The 18,802-nt window shown below is 44.8% G+C and overlaps 1 protein-coding gene across 1 annotated transcript in view; it reads left to right on the top strand.

The window, feature by feature from the left end:
• The window catches only part of slc35f1 (solute carrier family 35 member F1), a 531,713-nt gene that overhangs the window by 321,007 nt on the left and 191,904 nt on the right, over positions 1-18,802 (top strand). The window contains exon 3 of the mRNA XM_072499393.1: positions 18,220-18,347. Within this exon, the coding sequence (XP_072355494.1) occupies positions 18,220-18,347 (128 nt within the window). The remainder of the gene's footprint in view (positions 1-18,219; positions 18,348-18,802) is intronic.

Here is an 18,802-nt window from a genome sequence, read left to right as displayed (position 1 = left end):
GGATAGGGAGCTGGTGGTACGTGGACTTCAAGTCAACTGTGGAGAAGACTCGATACTGCGCAATCTGGTTGACCATGTCAGATATGCGGGGGAGGAGGTACGCATCGAGCTGCGTGTACCGGTTGATGGTCTGACTGTAATCGATGACTATCCGGTGCTTCTCCCCAGTCTTGACGACCACCACTTGGGCTCTCCAGGGGCTGTTACTAGCCTCAATGATCCCCTCTCGTAGGAGTCGCTGGACCTCCGACCTGATAAAGGCCCTGTCCCGGGCACTGTATCGTCTGCTCCTAGTGGCGACGGGCTTACAGTCCGGGGCGAAATTTGCGAAGAGCGAGGGTGGGGCAACCTTAAGGGTCGCGAAGCTACAGACGGTGAGGGGGGGCACGGGTCCACCGAACTTTAAGGTAAGGCTTTGGAGGTTGCACTGGAAGTCGAGTCCCAATAATAGGGCAACGCAGAGATGGGGAAGGACATAGAGTTTGAAGTTAGCGTACTCTATGCCTTGTACAGTAAGGGTCGTGAGACTACTCCCAGATTTCTACTGCATGGGATCCGGAAGTCAGGGAGATTTTCTGGGTTGCGGGTAAGATTGGGAGGGAGCAGCGCCTTACCGTTTCTGGGTGAATGAAGCTGTCAGTGCTCGCGGAGTCGAAAAGACAGGCCGTCTCATGCCCGTTGATCCGGACGGTCATCGTAGACTTCGTGAGGTGGTACGGCCGGGACTGGTCGAGCTTGATGGAGGCGAGCTTCGGAAGGCGGTTGGTAGACCTGTCGGAGGTAGTGGCGGCCAGCGTACGCTCGGGTGAGCCGGGCTCCCGGGAGGTTGCGGAGTGGTCCCAAGATGGCGGCCCCCATGTGTCGTGCATGGCGGGAGGCATCGGCGATGGCGGCCCCCATGGGTGGTGCGTTGTTGGTGGCAGCGGCGATGGCGGCCCCTGTGGGTCACGCGTGGCTGTTGGAGGATGCGTTAAAGATGGCAGTCCCCATGGGTCGCACGTGGCGGCTAAAACTGAAGATGGTGGCGCCCACGGGTCGCACATGGCGGGTGGCGCGGCAGCTGGGTTCGGCCCCGACAGGCAGCGCTGCTGGGCCTAGAAATTTTAGGGGGAGATCGGGCCTGGCAAGCTTTTGCAAAGTGGCCCTTCTTCCCACACCCGTTGCAAGTTGCGTTCTGTGCAGGGCAGCGTTGTTTGGGGTGATTACCCTGGCCGCAAAAGTAGCACCTCGGACCTCCGCTGTTGCACAGGCTTGCGTCGCACCCGGGTCGGATGATGGCTGCGTCCATGAGGGTGCCGCGCGGTCGGAGGTGTAGGCCTCCATGTTCTGGGAGGCCACCTCCAGCGAGTTGGAGGGTTGCACTGTCTCTGGGAGGTCAAGTGTACCCCCTTCTAGTAATCGCTGCCGGATATAGTTTGATTTTATGCCTGTGCCATAAGCGTCCCTGATCAGCAGCTCCACGTGCTGGGTAGCTGACATCGCCCGGCAATCACAGTTCCGGCAGAGTACCCGCAGAGCATGCAGGAATTCTGCAAGTGATTCCCCAGGGCGGTGCCATCTCGTGGCAAGGAGGTGCCTAGCATACACCTCGTTAACGGACTTCACATATTGTCCCTTCAGCAGCATTATTGCCTCCGCATACAAGGGGGCGTCCCTGATGAGAAGAAAGACTCGTGGGCTCACCCGTGCGTGGAGGATCTGCTTCTTCTGGAGGTCTGTGAAGTCTTCGGTGAAGGATCTGAGGTACTCTTCGAAGCAGCTTAGCCAGTGCTCAAATGTTTACGTGGAGTCGGCTGCCTGTGGGTCCAGCTCCAGGTGATCAGGCTTGAGTGATGAGTTCATCTTAGAAGTTTAGTGTATTAAATTGATTTGCCATCAATAAACACACGACGAGCGGTGAACGTAACTGAGGCTTTATTACACGAAACAGCAAGCCTCCTGGCCTCTGGTCCCGAACAGGGTCAGAGACGGAGACTAGCCACCTTTATACATGAGCCCGAGGGGAGGAGCCACAGGCGGAGCCAGCCGGGACAAGCCCAGGCATGTAACAACACAATACAATACAATACAGTGGTTTACCACAGGCCTCCTATTGAACCCGAGTGCTGTTTAATAGCGTTGATTATCGGCGCTGCAAGTGCCAGGAAACACGCAGCTAAAGGCGCTCACTATGGGACTTTGTTACCATTTAGTTCAATTGCGCCCTCTGTCTGTAGTACCAGCCGGCGAGAGTTCAAAGCTTACAAGTTAGTTGGAGAGAGAGAGAGAGAGGGAAGGAACTCATTCAGGGTCTTGTTCTGTCGGTGTCTGTTCCTTGTCCTGATCTGCAGCAAAATAGGTAAACACACATGGGGCCTGGCTTAATGGCCATTTTTCCCTAGAGTGAGCGTGTAACAAAGTTGTTAGATCGTGGGAGAGGCCAAAATCAAGAACCGCGCCGATGCTGATCGGTTTGCGATTTAACCGGCCTGCTCCCTTTGGCGAAATCAGGATCCCACCGTAGCATGGCGAGAAAGCGCCACCTAAGGCCAATCTCTTTACAATTAACGGGAGCGTCCCCATATCAAAAGGCCTCCCGTGATCAAATGGCTTCCGCAGCAAGTGGTCACCCGGTCGCTAATTAGTACTCCTTTTTAGAAACGTTAAGCTGGAAGAAGGGCTGCTGTGGGGACCCGAGGAGGTGAGCAGCCATCTTCGCTCCTAGGCAATGAGCTCGAGGATTCTGCTCCGGGGCTAGGGGTGAGGGGAGGGGATGGGGGCTGGTGGTGAGGTGTATGGGGGTGGTCTGGGGAGTATGGGGTGGTGGGGGAACGAGTATGGGGGGGATGGGGCATTTAGGGGGTATGGGACATATGGGGGGGGCTGGTCTGGGTGGCAAGGCTGGAAAGGGGTGGGCTGGGGCACGGAAATATACTTGATGGGGTACCAGGGGACAGTTGCCAACCCACCCGACAGCCTAGTGGAGGTCGTTGATCCTCTCAGGGTACTGGGTGCCAGTATACCTGGTAATGCTCCCCGAGCTGACAGCCGGTGCCACTTCCTCCCAGGCGGCACTGACTGATCATCCCGTTTGATCTCGACCGCGTCCAACAGTCTGGCCAGGTTGGCATTCCCGAATCGTGGGCTGGTTTCCTTGGTGGCATGGCTGCATGCTGTGTGGGGTTTGCTTTGCAGGTTTGGATTAAGTGCTGCTCTCCCCTGTTAGCGGGCGGGACAGTCATTTGCGGCGTGAAGCCCTTGTGGGGCCTTGTTAAGTGGACCAATTAGCGATTTAAAACGTGATGGCTTCATCAGGCCAAGCGTTGGGAAGCTCGTGGCAGTTCCCGCTCGCTACTACACTTAGAAACGTTTCCATTAAACCACGTCCAAAGGGTCAACTTTTCACGTGACCTTCTCCCGACAACTGCCCAATGAAATATGGTCATGTCTAGTGTATTCCAATTGTAACATGATTAGACCATGGCTGGGAATTCCTCTCTCCTATTATGTGTAATAGTTTGTCTCTACCCAATTGATTTTCTGGACATTTGGCCAATGGGATAGGTGATGTCACCATTCATAATCCTTCAAGGCAATTGTTCTTGGTACGGCTTTGCAAACAGATTGTCTCTATGTCAATGGTTTTGGAATGTGGGAAGTACAGTGATGTAAATGTGCAGCCATCTTTGACTTTGATCCCAAGACATTGTAATGTGGTTTTAGCCTTTTTTAAAAAATCAATTAGGAATTTCTAGTCAGTAGATTCAAAAATCATTTTTGATATAAAGCATGGTTTCGCACAATCTGTAGTCGTGTTTAAACCCCCAATCTTCTGACTTGGAGCTGAGAGTATTACCGTTGGACAGTAGCTGAGACCTATCCTATGTATTGGATGAAACTTACCATCTCGAACCATATTTATAAGGTTTCCGTGGCGGATATGCAGCTGCCAATCCCACACCTATGATTTGCCCAATGTTGACAACTCTTCACGGTCAATGATGTACATCCTGTTTAAATTCTTCCTGATATGTCAGTTTTAAAATATATTTGTATTTTCAGAGCCGATGAGTCATTCAGTAAACATAAGGGAGGTGCATGACATCCCTGAATAAATTAAGCGAATAAAAAGCGATTGGAAAAGTAAATCGAAGTCTACGGCCCCACATTGAATGTTTACCATTGCATAATTAACTATGGTTTTTATTAGTTCAAAAGAAGTTTCCTTCACAGCCAGCAGAACAGACTAGTTCTTTAGCAGTCGTCTGATATGTTCTGATAGCAGCAGCTGAGCTCATGAGACACACTCCAAAGCAGCTGCAAACATCTCTGAACACATACGATGGCTAAATGTAATTTTACATGTTTTCTTGCAGACGTGAATCTCTTACAGAACCCTGTGGTAAGAAGCTGCATTATAAATAGACCTCTGACTTCCTTGCAGCTACAGATAAATAACAAAACTCATGAGGCTGCGAGAAAGAACCTGTGAATGCTCAATTTGAGTAATGACTCAAATCATATCTTTAATGTGCATCAAAGCTCTGTGTATACACACCTATTCATTAGGAAAATTCATGTCTACCCTTTCATAAAGGAAATATCTTGTTTTTCTCCTGACAATGACAACAGTCTGATAAACATGGTAAATTATTGGCGGAATTTCTTGGGAAAATGAATGTAGTTACAATCTTAAATAGACTTGGGTACAGAGCAGACAGATGCTTATACGCTAATTGCTGTTTGCTGACAGTTTCCAATGTCCCAAGCATGACATATGTGCCATTGGAAGAGTCCAGCATGATGATGTGACTGCTCCATTTTCAAAGTAATTTTGAATCGGAATCAATCTCTTCATGGCAAGAATCGAACAAAGCTACTTTTTGTCACTCGTCTTGTTGCTAGCAGCAGCAGCAACTTGCAAGATAATTTCTGTTATTTACATTCCTGAGATTGCACGGATCATCATAAAAACATTAAAAATACAAGTACAACATATAAAATATAAGTACAATCATGTTCTTTGCAGATATGAAAGTATTTTTAATCAAACAAATTATTTTCTGCATAAATGTAAATGTTGCCAAAGCCCCAGAGGACCATAGGCTGCTCTCCCCTTTGAGAGTGGACAGCTATGAGAAGGGGGGCGGTCAACGCAGGATTGAGGATGCTGTACCTATATGTGCACAGTATACAAAACAAGGTAAATGTAGCGCACATTGAAATTGGCGGGTATGATGTTGAGGGCATCACAAAGACGTGGCTGCAAGGGGATCAGGGCTAGGATCTAAATATCTAAGGATATGTGAACTATTGAAAGGACAGGCAAATAGGCAAAGTTGCCTTGTTAGTAAGTAATGAAATTAAATCAATAACAAGAAGTGATATAGGGTCGGAAGGCATAGAATCTCTGTGGGTAGAGTTGAGGAATCGCAAAGAATAAAAGACCCTGATTGGAGTTATGCACAGTCATCAGGATGTGGTGCAGAAAATAAATCAGGAGGTGGAAGAGACATATAAGAAAGTGTTATGGGCCAGGGTTTAGAGAACCCCAAAGTGTATCATGGAGTTCACCTGACCCACACCTTTTAATAGATTGTGGTATGGGGAGCACACGGCCCACTCTACAGGTGTGGTATAGCAGAAATGGAAAAGTAATTTTTAAAGTAAAACAATGTTTATTCTACGAACTCAAGTTAACCTTTTTAAAACATACAGTAAACATCTTAGCAACCATTAATTCAAATACAACCCCCGAAGAATTCAACACTAAGTAATCCTTAATAACTTCCCAAACAACATCCAGAAAACAAAAGAAACACCTTTTAACAGAAGCACATTAGGTTTGCATTCACTACTGAGAACATTTATAATTCTGAATTCACCAAAGGATCTTTTCATGGCAGAGACATCAACAGTACACCTGCTCTGTCTGGCTTCAGCTCCAATACTGAAAACTAAACTAAAACACACCCTGCATCAAACAGCCTTAAACAAAAGTAAAAAGCTGACAGACAGCCCAGCTCCACCCACTCTGACATCACTGCAGTAATAAACACCCATTTCTTAAAGGGACTCTCACTACAGATATTTATATACACATCCATTTATAAACACCCATTTCTTAAAGGTAATCTCACATGACACCTCCCCCTTTAAGCATATTCACGTGACACACTCGATGTGTCTTCCTTCTATCTGGTGTTTTTACCACATAATTCACCTCACTTAATTTCCTTTCAATCTGATAAGGTCCACAAAACCTAGCTTTTAAAGGTTCACCTACCACTGGTAACAACACTAAAACTTTATCTCTACAGCCAAAACTACGAACTTTGGATTTCTTGTCCACTACCCGTTTCATCACATTTTGTACAACTTTTAAATGTTGTCTAGCCAATTCACGTGCTCTATTTAATCGTTCCCTAAAAATTGACATATAATCCAATAATGTAATTTCTGATTTCTCACTCACCAATTTTTCCTTAATCAATTTAAGTGGTCCTCTTACCTCATAACCAAAAATTAGTTCAAAAGGACTGAATTTGGTTGACTCATTAGGTGCATCCCTAATTGCAAACAGTACGAATGGAATTCCTTTATCCCAATCCTCTGGAGTGTCGTGACAATCAGCCCTCAACATTGTCTTTAATGCCTGATGCCACCTTTCTAATGCTCCCTGCGATTCTGGATGATACGCAGTTGATTTAAATTGTTTTATTCCTAAGCTATCCATAACTTCTTTGAATAACCTTGAGGTAAAATTAGATCCTTGATCCGATTGTATTTCTGTGGGTAGTCCATATCTAGTAAAGGATTGAAGTAACTCCTCCACAATCTTTTTAGCTGTAATATTATGTACTGGAATGGCCTCTGGAAACCTAGTAGACACATCCATTATCGTCAAAAGATATTGATTCCCACTTTTCGTTTTAGGAAGCGTCCTATGCAATCAATTAGGACCTTTGTAAAAGGTTCCTCAAATGCTGGAATGGGTATTAAGGGCGCTGGTTTTATCACTGCTTGAGGTTTCCCTATCACTTGACATGTGTGACATGTTGACAAAATTTAACTACATTTTTATGTAGTCCAGGCAAATAAAAATGTTTTTGTATTTTAGCTTGAGTTTTCCTTATTCCCAAATGACCTCCCACTGGTACCTCATGTGCAACTCGCAACACCTCCTTTCTATACCCTACCAGCAATACTACTTCTTGAACTTCTGCCCACTTTTTATCCGCCTGCATATGTAAAGATCTCCATTTTCTCACCAAGCCATCACTTTTACGATAATAACACTCTGGTATACTCTCAGATTCCTCTTCCGTATATGCTTTCTGATACATCCGTTTTATTTCTATATCTTTTGTTGTAACTCCGCCAATTTTCCTGAACTAAAAATATCTGCCTCATCCTCCACCTGTTCTTGTTCTTTTTCAACCATCTGATCAAAAATCGTTTCTGATAATTGCACTTCAACGTCATCTTCACTCTTTGATTTCTCCTCTTGTCTTAACCTGTGACTTTGCGACCTTGTTACTACACAATCCGGAAAAATCCCAGGATATTCGTCCTTCAACACTTCAGTTGTCTGATTTTTCACTGGCTTATCAACCACAGTAGGCATCACTCCCACCTGCGATCGAGCTATATCATTACCCAAGATAAACGGTATTCCTGGACAAGATAGTTTCTCTCTTACTCCTACTACCACTTCACCACTCTTCACTGGACTTTCCAACCTTACCTTATATAATGGAACACTACTCCTCTCACCTTGAATTCCACATATTACCACCTTTTCTGGCAACATTCTTCCCAAACTACATAACTCCTCATCTCTTACCAAACTACATAACCCCTCATCTCTTACCATTAAAGATTGATTGGCTCCCGTATCTCTTAAAATTGTGACTGCTTTACCTGCTCCTCCTGATACACATGAGTAAACTTTGCCCGCACAAGTAAATTCTTTAAAGAGATCTGGCACCTTCTTATCAATCACCTCTTGATCAGGCTGTACAATCTTTTGCACCTTCTTCGCTTCACTTGGGCTTTCCTTTACCACTTTAACAAACCCTACTGTCTTATCCTGTTTTACCACATCAGCCTTCCCAGTGCTTTTCTTCAACTACCAACACTGTGACTTTACATGGCCTAGTATATTACAGTGAAAACATTTGAAATTGTTCATTTCTTTTCCACCCTCCTGGATTTATCTTTTAGTCTGAGGTACATTCTCCTTATTATCTCCCATCAGATCACCTTTATCTTTACCACTTGAGTATTTCTCATGTCCCCAGTTTCTATCCCTCACATGATGTCGGAAACCAAGCTTTGATTTATGAACTAATTCATAATCATCTGCCATTTCTGCTGCTAATCTCGTAGTTTTAACCCTCTGTTCATCCACATGAGTTCTCACTACATCAGGAATTGAAGTTAAACTCCTCCAAAAGTATAATTTCTCTGAGAGCTTCGTAGGTTTGGTCTATTTTCAAAGCCCTTATCCACCTATCAAAATTACTCTGTTTGATCCTTTAAAACTCCATGTATATTTGACCAGGTTCTTTCCTTAAATTTCTAAACCTTTGACTGTAAGCTTCAGGCACTAGTTCAAATAGTCCGTTAGTGATGCAAACACTTCACTCGCCCTACCTACCAGCTTTGTTTGAATCAGTAATACCCACATGTTCTGTGGCCTTTAGCTACCTTCTCAAATGAAATGAAAAAGGCTTCTACCTCCTTCTCATCAAACCTTGGCAATGCTTTGACATATTTATATAGATCCCCACCAAGCCTTCGACTATGACGCTCTTTATCACTATCCTCATCACTATCCATCAACTGTACGTTTCCCTTTCCGTCTGCCAATTTAAGTCATGTTTCATGGCCATTTTCTGATGTTCAAACTCTCTCTCTTTATCTTTTTCCCTGATTTGTATCTCCCTTTCTCTTTCTTTTTGTTCTGCTAGGGCTATTCTTTCTGTTTTCCTTTCTTCTCTCTTTTTCTTCTCTCTCACTTTCGTATTCAAGCTGCTTTAATTCTTTCTCATGTTCCATTTGTTTAATTTGTAACTGAATTTTTGCCATTTCCAATGAGTCGAACTGTATCTCAGGCAACTTTAAATGCTTAACCACTGCCATAATGATCTCATCTTTTCACATTTTGTCAGGCAATGTTAACTGCAATGTTTTTGCCAAATCTAACAGCCTGCTTTTAGTCTCTGTCCGTAAGGTACTGCGTGTGACCGTCTCCATCCCCAAAAACATCAGAGCCTCTGAAAGAGCCGTTGTCCACAACATACTTAAACTGAAATGCCACACCTGAAAAGCACCCACAATATGCTCACCCCTCACTGTCTTTAAGTTCACAAAGCCAATCCAATGATAGACTTTTATCCCTCTCGAGCCGCCAATTTGTTATGGGCCAGGGTTTAGAGAACCCCAAAGTGTATCATGAAGTTCACCTGACCCACAACTTTTAATAGATTGTGGTATGGGGAACGCACAGTCCACTCTACAGGTGTGATACAGCAGAACTGGAAAAGTATTTTTTAAAGCAAAACAATGTTTATTCTATGAACTCAAGTTAACCTTTTAAAACATTCGGTGAACATCTTGGCAACCATTAATTCAAATACAAGCCCCGAAGAATACAACACTAGGTGATCCTTAATAACATCCCAAACAACATCCAGAAAACCAAAGAAACACTTTCTAACAGAAGCACATTAGATTTACATTCACTTCAGAGAACATTTATAATTCTGAATTCACCAAATGATCAAGAGATAGTCTTTTCATGGCAGAGAGATCAATAGTACACCTGCTCTGTCTGGCTTCTGCTCCAACACTGAAAACAAAACTAAAACACACCCTGCAGCAAACAGCCTAAAACAAAAGTAAAAAGCTGACAGACAGACAGCTCCACCCACTCTCTGACATCACTGCAGTAATAAACACCCATTTCTTAAAGGTACTCTCGCTACAGATATTTATATAAACACCCATTTCTAAACACCCATTTCTTAAAGGTACTCTCACATGACAAAAGGGAATATTACGACTTCCGGTGGCGGCATGTAGGAGGAGGTTGCAATTTGGCTACCTCCTGCTCAAAGCTTAATTTTTTTTTAGAATTTAATGCCCGGTCCCTGGGGCAATGTTTGGTTAAATTAGTGTTGGAAGTCATAAGGAAGAAAGATGTCCAAAACCCAAAGGAAAGCTGCCATGAAGAAGGGGGCAAATGAAGGATCGCCGGTAAGTGGAAGGGTCGGTTCAACAACTGGAAAGATGGCGGAGGCTGGGTCGCTGGGTGGGGCCGTACTGCTCACGGCAGAAAAGATGACCGAGGGGATGGTTGTGGAACTTGAAAACAGTTCGCAAAGCACATGCAGGTGATGAGGAAGGAGATGATGGCAGCATTGAAGGCGCTGATGTAGGAGGCGATTTCCCCAGTCAAGGCGGCGGTGCCAAGGACATTGGCCGAGGTGCGGGAGCAGGGTGAGAAACTGAAGGGAGTGGAAGAGGCCAGTGATCAAGTCAGCTCGATGGGTGAGGAGTTGCAGAGGGTGGTGGACGGCAACAAGGGTCTGCGAGCCAAAGTGGAGGACCTGGAAAACCAATCTAGGCGGCAAAATCTGAGGATCGTGGGCCTGAAGGGGTGGAGGGCCCGAGGCCGACAGAGTATTTTGGCAAGATGTTGGCAGAGCTGTTGGGGAAGGGAGAAGTTCCGTCTCGGTACGAACTGGATTGGGCTCATAGGGCGTGGAGGCCTAAACCAAAGGCGAATGAGCCGCCAAGAGCAGTGATTATTTGTTTCCGAAGGTACTGCATGAAGGAGAAAGTCCTGTGTTGGGCGAAGCAGGAGTTGCAATGGGCTGGAGCTGGTGTACGTATATAAAGGACTTTACTGTGGAGTTGACGAGGAGGCGGGCGGCCTTTTGCTGAGTGAAGACGGCACCGTATAGCAGCAGGGTGTAGTTCGGCATAGTGTACTCGGCTAAGTTGACAACTCCAAAGACGTATTTTGAGACGGTGGAAGAGGCGGAGGCGTTTGTGAAGGCAGAAGTGAGAAATGGGACTGAGGATTGGTCTTGGACTGAGGTGGGGAGTGGAGGAGTGTATGTAGCTCTATTTTTCACTACATGTTGTTACATGTGCTAATTGAGTTGAAGTTGCCTATTTGGACAAGGTAAGAATTTCTTTGCAATGATGGTTCTTTGGGGTTTGTGTGTTTACACTGGGGTTGTGTGTTGAAGGGGATTTTTTTGTTTTCCTGGGACCGGGCATGGGGGAGGGGTTTGGAGGTGAGTGAGGTGTTATGCAAGGGTCTATGTTGGGGCCACAACGATTCACGATATATAGTAACTTTCTGGAAGAAGGAAATGAGGGCATTGTTGCTAAGTTTTCAGATGATACAAAGATATGTAGAGGGACAGGTAATGTTGGGAAGCGGGAGGCTGCAGAAGGGCTTGGGACAGGCTAGGAGAGCGGGCAAAGAAGTGGCAGATGTAATTCAGTGTGTGTGAAGTTATGCATTTTGGTAGGCAGAAAAGAGGCATGGATTATTTTCTAAATGGGTAAAAGCTTCAGAAATCTGAAGCACAAAGGAAAATGTTCTGGGGAAACTGTATTGTCTGAAGGTGGATAAATTACCTGGACCGATGGACTACACCCCATGGTTCTAAATGAGATAGCTGAGGAGATTGTGGTGGCATTGGTGTTGATTTATCAGGAATCACTGGAGACAGGGAAGCTCCCAGAGGACTGGAAAGCGGCTAATGTAACACCGCTGTTTAAGAACGGAGGGAGGCAGAAGACGAGAAATTATAGGCCGGTTAGTCTGACTTTGGCCATTAGTAAGATTTTAGAGTCCATTATCAAAAGTGAGATCATGGAGTACTTGGTAATGTGAGCATGATAAAATAGGACTGAGTCAGCACGGCTTTGTCTGACAAATCTGTTAGAGTTCTTTGAGGAGGTAACAAGGAAGTTTGACAAAGGAGAACCAGTGGATGTGATTTATTTAGATTGCCAGAAGGCCTTTGACAATGTGCCACATAGGAGACTGTAAAATAAGTTAAGAGCTCATGGCATTAAGGGTAACATTCTTGCATGGATGGAGGATTGGCAGAGAGTGAGAAAAAGGGGTCTTTTTCAGGATGGCAGCTGGTAACTACTGGTTTGCCTCAGGGGTCGATGCTGGGACCACAACTTTTCACAATTTACATTAATGATCTGGAAGAAGGAACTGAAGGCACTGTTGCTAAGTTTGCAGATGATGCAAAGAATGTAGAGGGACAGGTAGTATTGAGGAAGCAGGGAGGCTGCAGAAGGACTGGGGCAGGCTAGGAGAGTGGGCAAAGAAGTGGCAGATGGAATACAATGTGGAAAAGTGTGAGGTTATGCACTTTGGAAGGAGGAATTTAGACTATTTTCTAAATGGGCAAATGATTAGGAAATCAGAAGCACAATAGGACTTGGGAGTCCTTGTTCAAGATTATCTTAAGGTTAATGTGCAGGTTCGGTCAGCAAAATAGGAAGGCATATGCAATGTTAGCATTTATGTCGAGAGGGCTAGAATACAAGAGCAGAGATGTAATTCTGAGGATGTATAAGGCTCTGGTCAGACCCCATTTGGAGTATTGTGAGCAATTTTGAGCCCAGAATCTAAGGCAGGATGTGCTGGCCTTGGGAAAATGTCCAGAGGAGGTTCACAAGAATGATCCCTGGAATGAAGAGCTTGTCGTATGTGGAATGATTGAGGACTCTGGGTCTGTACACATTGGAGTTTAGAAGGATGAGGGGGGATCTTATTGAAACTTACAGAATACTGCGAGGCCTGGATAGATTGCATGTGGAGAGGATGTTTCCACTTGTAGGAAAAACTAGAACCAGAGGGGACAATCTCGGACTAAAAGGATGTTCCTTTAAAATAGAGATGAGGCGGAATTTCTTCAGCCAGAGAGTGGTGAATCTGTGGAAGTCTTTGCCACAGAAGGTTGTGGAGGCCAAATCACTGAGTGCCTTTAAGACAGAGATAGATCGCTTCTTGATTAATAAGGGAATCAGGGGTTATGGGGATGAGAAAAATATCAGCCATGATTGAATGGCAGAGCAGACTTGATGGGCCGAGTGGCCTAATTCTGCTTCTATGTGCTATGGTCTTATAGACTCAGGAGTCCTGGTTCCGGATTCTCTTAAGGTTAACGTGCAGGTTCAGTTGGCAGTTAGGCAAATGCAATGTTAGCATTCATTTTGAGAGGGCCAGAATACAAGAGCAAGGATGTACTACTGAGGCTGTATAAGGCTCTGGTCAGACCCCATTTGGAATATTGTGAGCAGTTTTGGCCCTGTATCTAAGGAAGAATATGTTGGTCTTGCAGGGGGTCCAGAGGAGGTTCACAAGAATGATCCTTGGAATGATGGGCTTGTTAATTGAGGAACGGTTGAAGACTCTAGGTCTGTACTCGATGTTCAGAAGGATGAGGGGGGATCTTATTGAAATTTACAGGATACTGAGAAGCCTGGATAGAGTGGACGTGCATAAGATGGGCGGGATTCTCCAGTCCACCAGCGCGTTTTCCTCTGCGGTGCGCCCCTGCCGGCAGCGGGATTCTCCGTTCCTGCATCAGGCCAATGGGGTATCCCATTGTGGCCACCCCACGCCATCGGGAAACCCGTGAGCGTGGGTGCGCTGCCGACAGAACGGAGGATCCCGCTGATGGAGAATTCTACTGGATGTTACCACTGGTCGGAGAAACTAGAACTCGAGGGCACAGCCTCAGACTGAAGGGACAATCCTTTAAAACTGAGATGATGAGGAATTTCTTCAGCCAGAGGGTGGTGGATCTGTGGAATTTGCCGCAGAAGGCTGTGGAGGCCGAGTCAGTGAGCGTCTTTGGGACAGCGATAGATAGGTTCTTGATTAATAAGGGGATCAGGAGTTACGGGGAGAAGGGAGGAGAATGGGGATGAGAAAAATATCAGCTATGATTGAATGACGGAGCAGACTCGATGGGTTGAATGGTCGAATTATGCTCCTATGTCTTATGATCTTACGATGGTGATTTAGCCTGAGGGCCACCGCATCTCAGGCGAGGTGCAAGGTTGAGAGAGCGCGGCCTTCATGAATAACCTCAGCCAGTACGGGAATTGAACCTGCGCTGTTGGCATTGCTCTGCATTCCGAGCCAACCAGTTGTCCAGCCAAATGAGCTAACCAACGTCCCCTTCTGATAAATATGTTAAAATGGAAAAAAAACAATTTTGGAATTAATTCCTGTGATGTATTTTTGCATACAAGAAAACATTTAATGCGACTTTGATCTTGTTAGAATTTATATTGTTATTTACAACTCCTTTTGATTTGAAAGGTTATCTAAATGTTATTACAGTGTGTATTTGCAGAAGGAACAAACTTATAGCCCATCCAATTTGTGCAGAGGTCATTGGCTGATTGGTTGAAATTTTTTGGTTGAAATTGTCTTGAAATTGAACAATTTGACTGGACCAATTGAATTGGCAACACTTTCAACCAATCAATGCCATATCCAAAAAAAAAAGGAATATAAGGAGATTAGATAAAAATTATGAGTAATGAAATGAAAAAACATGTAGGCTTTTTGCAATAATAGCACTGCACAGCATCTTCCAGCTCCAAGATGACACCTAGCCTGTACTATACAACTGTAAATTAAAAACTTATTTTTGAGGTCTGAGTTTTATTGAAGTATAGAATCATAGAATCATAGAAGTTTACAGCATGGAAACAGGCCCTTCGGCCCAACCAGTCCATGCCGCCCAGTTTTTACCATTAAGCTAGTCCCAGTTGCCCGCACTTGGCCCATAACCCTCTCTACCCATCTTACCCATGTAACTATCTAAATGCTTTTTGAAAGACACAATTGTACCCGCCTCTACTACTACCTCTGGCAGCCCATTCCAGACACTCACTACCCTCTGAGTGAAGGAATTGCCCCTCTGGGCCCTTCTGAATCTCTCCCCTCTCACCTTAAACCTATGCCCTCTAGTTTTAGACTCCCCTACCTTTGGGAAAAGATGTTGACTATCTACCTTATCTATGCCCCTCATTATTTTATAGACCTCTATAAGATCACCCCTAAGCCTCCTACGCTCCAGGGAAAAAAGTCCCAGTCTATCCAGCCTCTCCTTATAACTCAAACCATCAAGTCCTGGCAACATCCTAGTAAATCTTTTCTGCACTCTTTCTAGTTTAATAATATCCTTTCTATAATAGGGTGACCAGAACTGCACACAGTATTCCAAGTGTGGCCGTACCAATGTCTTGTACAACTTCAACAAGACGTCCCAACTCCTATATTCAATGTTCTGACCAATGAAACCAAGCATGCCAAATGCCTTCTTCACCACCCTGTCCACCTGCGACTCCACCTTCAAGGAGCTATGAACCTGTACTCCTAGATCTCTTTGTTCTATAACTCTCCCCAACGCCATACCATTAACTGAGTAGGTCCTGGCCTGATTCGATCTGCCAAAATGCATCACCTCACATTTATCTAAATTAAACTCCATCTGCCATTCGTCGGCCCACTGGCCTAATTGATCAAGATCCCGTTGCAATCCTAGATAACCTTCTTCACTATCCACTGTGCCACCAATCTTGGTGTCATCTGCAAACTTACTAACCATGCCTCCTAAATTCTCATCCAAATCATTAATATAAATCACAAATAACAGTGGACCCAGCACCGATCCCTGAGGCACACCACTGGTCACAGGCCTCCAGTTTGAAAAACAACCCTCTACAACCACCCTCTGCCTTCTGTCGTCCAGCCAATTTTGAATCCAATTGGCAACCTCACCCTGGATCCCGTGAGCTTTAACCTTCTGCAACAACCTACCATGCGGTACCTTGTCAAAGGCTTTGCTAAAGTCCATGTAGACAACGTCTACTGCACTGCCCTCATCTACCTTCTTGGTCACTCCCTCAAAAAACTCAATCAAATTTGTGAGACATGATTTTCCACGCACAAAGCCATGCTGACTGCCCCGAATCAGTCCTTGCCTCTCTAAATGCTTGTAGATCCTGTCTCTCAGAATACCTTCTAGCAACTTACCTACTACAGACGTTAGGCTCACCGGTCTGTAGTTCCCAGGCTTTTCCCTGCTGCCCTTCTTAAACAAGGGCACAACATTCGACACTCTCCAATCTTCAGGCACCTCACCTGTGGCTGCCGATGATTCAAATATCTCGGTTAGGGGACCCGCAATTTCCTCCCTAGCCTCCCACAACATCCTGGGATACATTTCATCAGGTCCCGGGGATTTATCTACCTTGATGCGCTTTAAGACTTCCAGCACCTCCTCCTCTGTAATATGCACACTTCTCAAGACATCACTATTTATTTCCCTTAGTTTCCTAACATCCATGCCTTTCTCCACCGTGAATACCGATGAGAAATATTCATTCAGGATCTCACCCAACTCTTGTGGCTCTGCACATAGATGCCCTTGTTGATCCTTAAGAGGCCCTACTCTGTCCCTAGTTACTCTTTTCCCCTTTATGTATCTGTAGAATCTCTTTGGATTCTCCCTTGCATTATTTGCCAAAGCAATTTCATGTCCCCTTTTTGCCCTCCTGATTTCCCTCTTAACTCTATTTCGACAATCTCTATACTCTTCAAGGGATCTACTTGATCCCAGTTGCTTATGTACGTCATATGCCTCCTTCTTCTTTTTGACCAGAGTCTCACTATCTCGAGTCATCCAGGGTTCCCTACTTCTACCAGCCTTGCCCTTCACTCTAAAGGGAATGTGCTTACCCTGCACCCTGGTTAACACATTTTTAAAAGCCTCCCATTTACCAGCCGTCCCTTTGTCTGCCAAAAGTCTCCCCCAATCTACCTCTGCAAGTTCCTGTCTGATACCATCAAAATTGGCCTTGCCCCAATTAAGAATTTTAACTCTTGGGCCAGACCTATCATTCTCCATAGCTATCTTAAAACTAATGGAATTATGGTCACTTGTCCCAAAGTGATCCCTCACTAGCACTTCTGTCACTTGCCCTTCCTTATTTCCCAAGACGAGGTCAAGTTTTGCCCCCTCTCTAGTCGGTCCATCCACATACTGAATGAGAAATTCCTCCTGAATACACTCAACAAATTTCCCTCCATCCAAGCCCCTAATGCTATGGCTGTCCCAGTCAATGTTGGGAAAGTTAAAGTCCCCTACTACTACCACCCTATTATTCTTGCAGCTATCTGTAATCTCCTTACATATTTGCTCCTCAATTTCCCGCTGACTATTTGGGGGCCTGTAGTACAGTCCTACCAAGGTGATCTCTCCCTTCTTATTTTTCAGTTCCACCCATATAGACTCAGTGGGCGAACCCTCGGATATATCCCCTCTAAGTACTGCTGTGATGCTCTCCCTAATCAAAAACGCCACTCCCCCTCCTCTCTTACCTCCTGTTCTATCCTTTCTATAGCATCTGTACCCCGGAACATTGAGCTGCCAGTCCTGCTCCTCCCTTAGCCATGTTTCAGTCATAGCTATAATATCCCAGTCCCATGTGCCCGTCCATGCCCTGAGTTCATCCGCTTTGCCCGTCAGGCCCCTTGCATTGAAATAAATGCAGTTTAATGTAGACCTTCCTTGCTCTCTGCCCTCTGCTCTCTGTAAATGAAAAAATTTTGAATTTCCTCAATGGATGAATTTTTCCAGTATTCCCTTTTTATCCTTTTCCTGACCATGATGGCTTGTATAGGTTAATCCTGCAAAGAAGTCTTTGGTTCTAAAAAGCAGAAACAAATGTCCCAAATCAGTAACACCTGATAATGCTGAGTGACATATGTGTCCAAATATTTTAATTGTTTCATTTTGTGGCATTCGGTTTATACTTAACCTGTTTACTACACTGCTGTGCTTCCATAAATCCCAGTGCAAAAATATGATAGTAAAAAAGATTGAAGAATTGGGCACTTATGTTGCAGGGTTGGGGAGGGAGGTACATGTTCCCCAACCCTGCCGCATGACAAAGTACCTGGCCTTTTGTGAACAAGAAAATTTGCAGACACCCTGGTCATTTTCGCACTAACGTCTTGGCTGCAATTAATTTCATGAACAAAGGAAATTATGTCCTCATGTTACAGAATTAATGCATTCTTATTTTGCATTCAGATAGTTTAAACCACAGCAATTTCTTCACAGTAACTGGCTGCACTTGTAACCTCTGGTCTTTCCTTTTACACAGGAGAAGAAAATTTGTTGGCAATACTAAAAAGAAGATGGTGGAAGTACATGATCTTGGGAGTAATAGATATAGAAGCCAACTATCTTGTAATAAAGGCTTACCAGTATACCACTCTGACCAGTGTGCAGGTAGGTGCACAAAGCTTTGCTATATTAAGTGTATTCCTGCTGAAATATGGACATGGAGTAAATGGTTACAGGATAAATTAATGCACATGTTCTTTTTCTATTTGTTTTGTTTGCATGTAAATGCACTGGGGTTAGTTTCTGTGTTTACTGCCCAGGTAGTAATGTGGTGGGGCAGGATTGCAGGCCCTTTTTTCAGCCCATTGACTGAAAATGCAGTTAAGGTGAAAACTTCCCCTTATTGGGCTGATTTTCGTGTTAGCAACCCCTGTGCACCAGTTCAACGGACACAACAAAGATGATGGTCTGTAATTCTGGAAGTATGTGGGAGCTTCATAATATAATTACAGGAGTTATGTAACTGCGCCTTTCATTTAAATTTCAGGCCACCATGTTAGCTCATCATCAGATGCAGATTTAATTTCTCCACTAGACGTCCAGTTCTGTTGCTGTCAGTG

This window comes from Scyliorhinus torazame, chromosome 4 (assembly GCF_047496885.1).
Source record: "Scyliorhinus torazame isolate Kashiwa2021f chromosome 4, sScyTor2.1, whole genome shotgun sequence".
Classification (NCBI taxonomy): Eukaryota; Metazoa; Chordata; class Chondrichthyes; order Carcharhiniformes; family Scyliorhinidae; genus Scyliorhinus; species Scyliorhinus torazame.
Note: the sequence above shows the minus strand (reverse complement) of the source record. Positions and strands in the feature narration are given on the sequence as shown.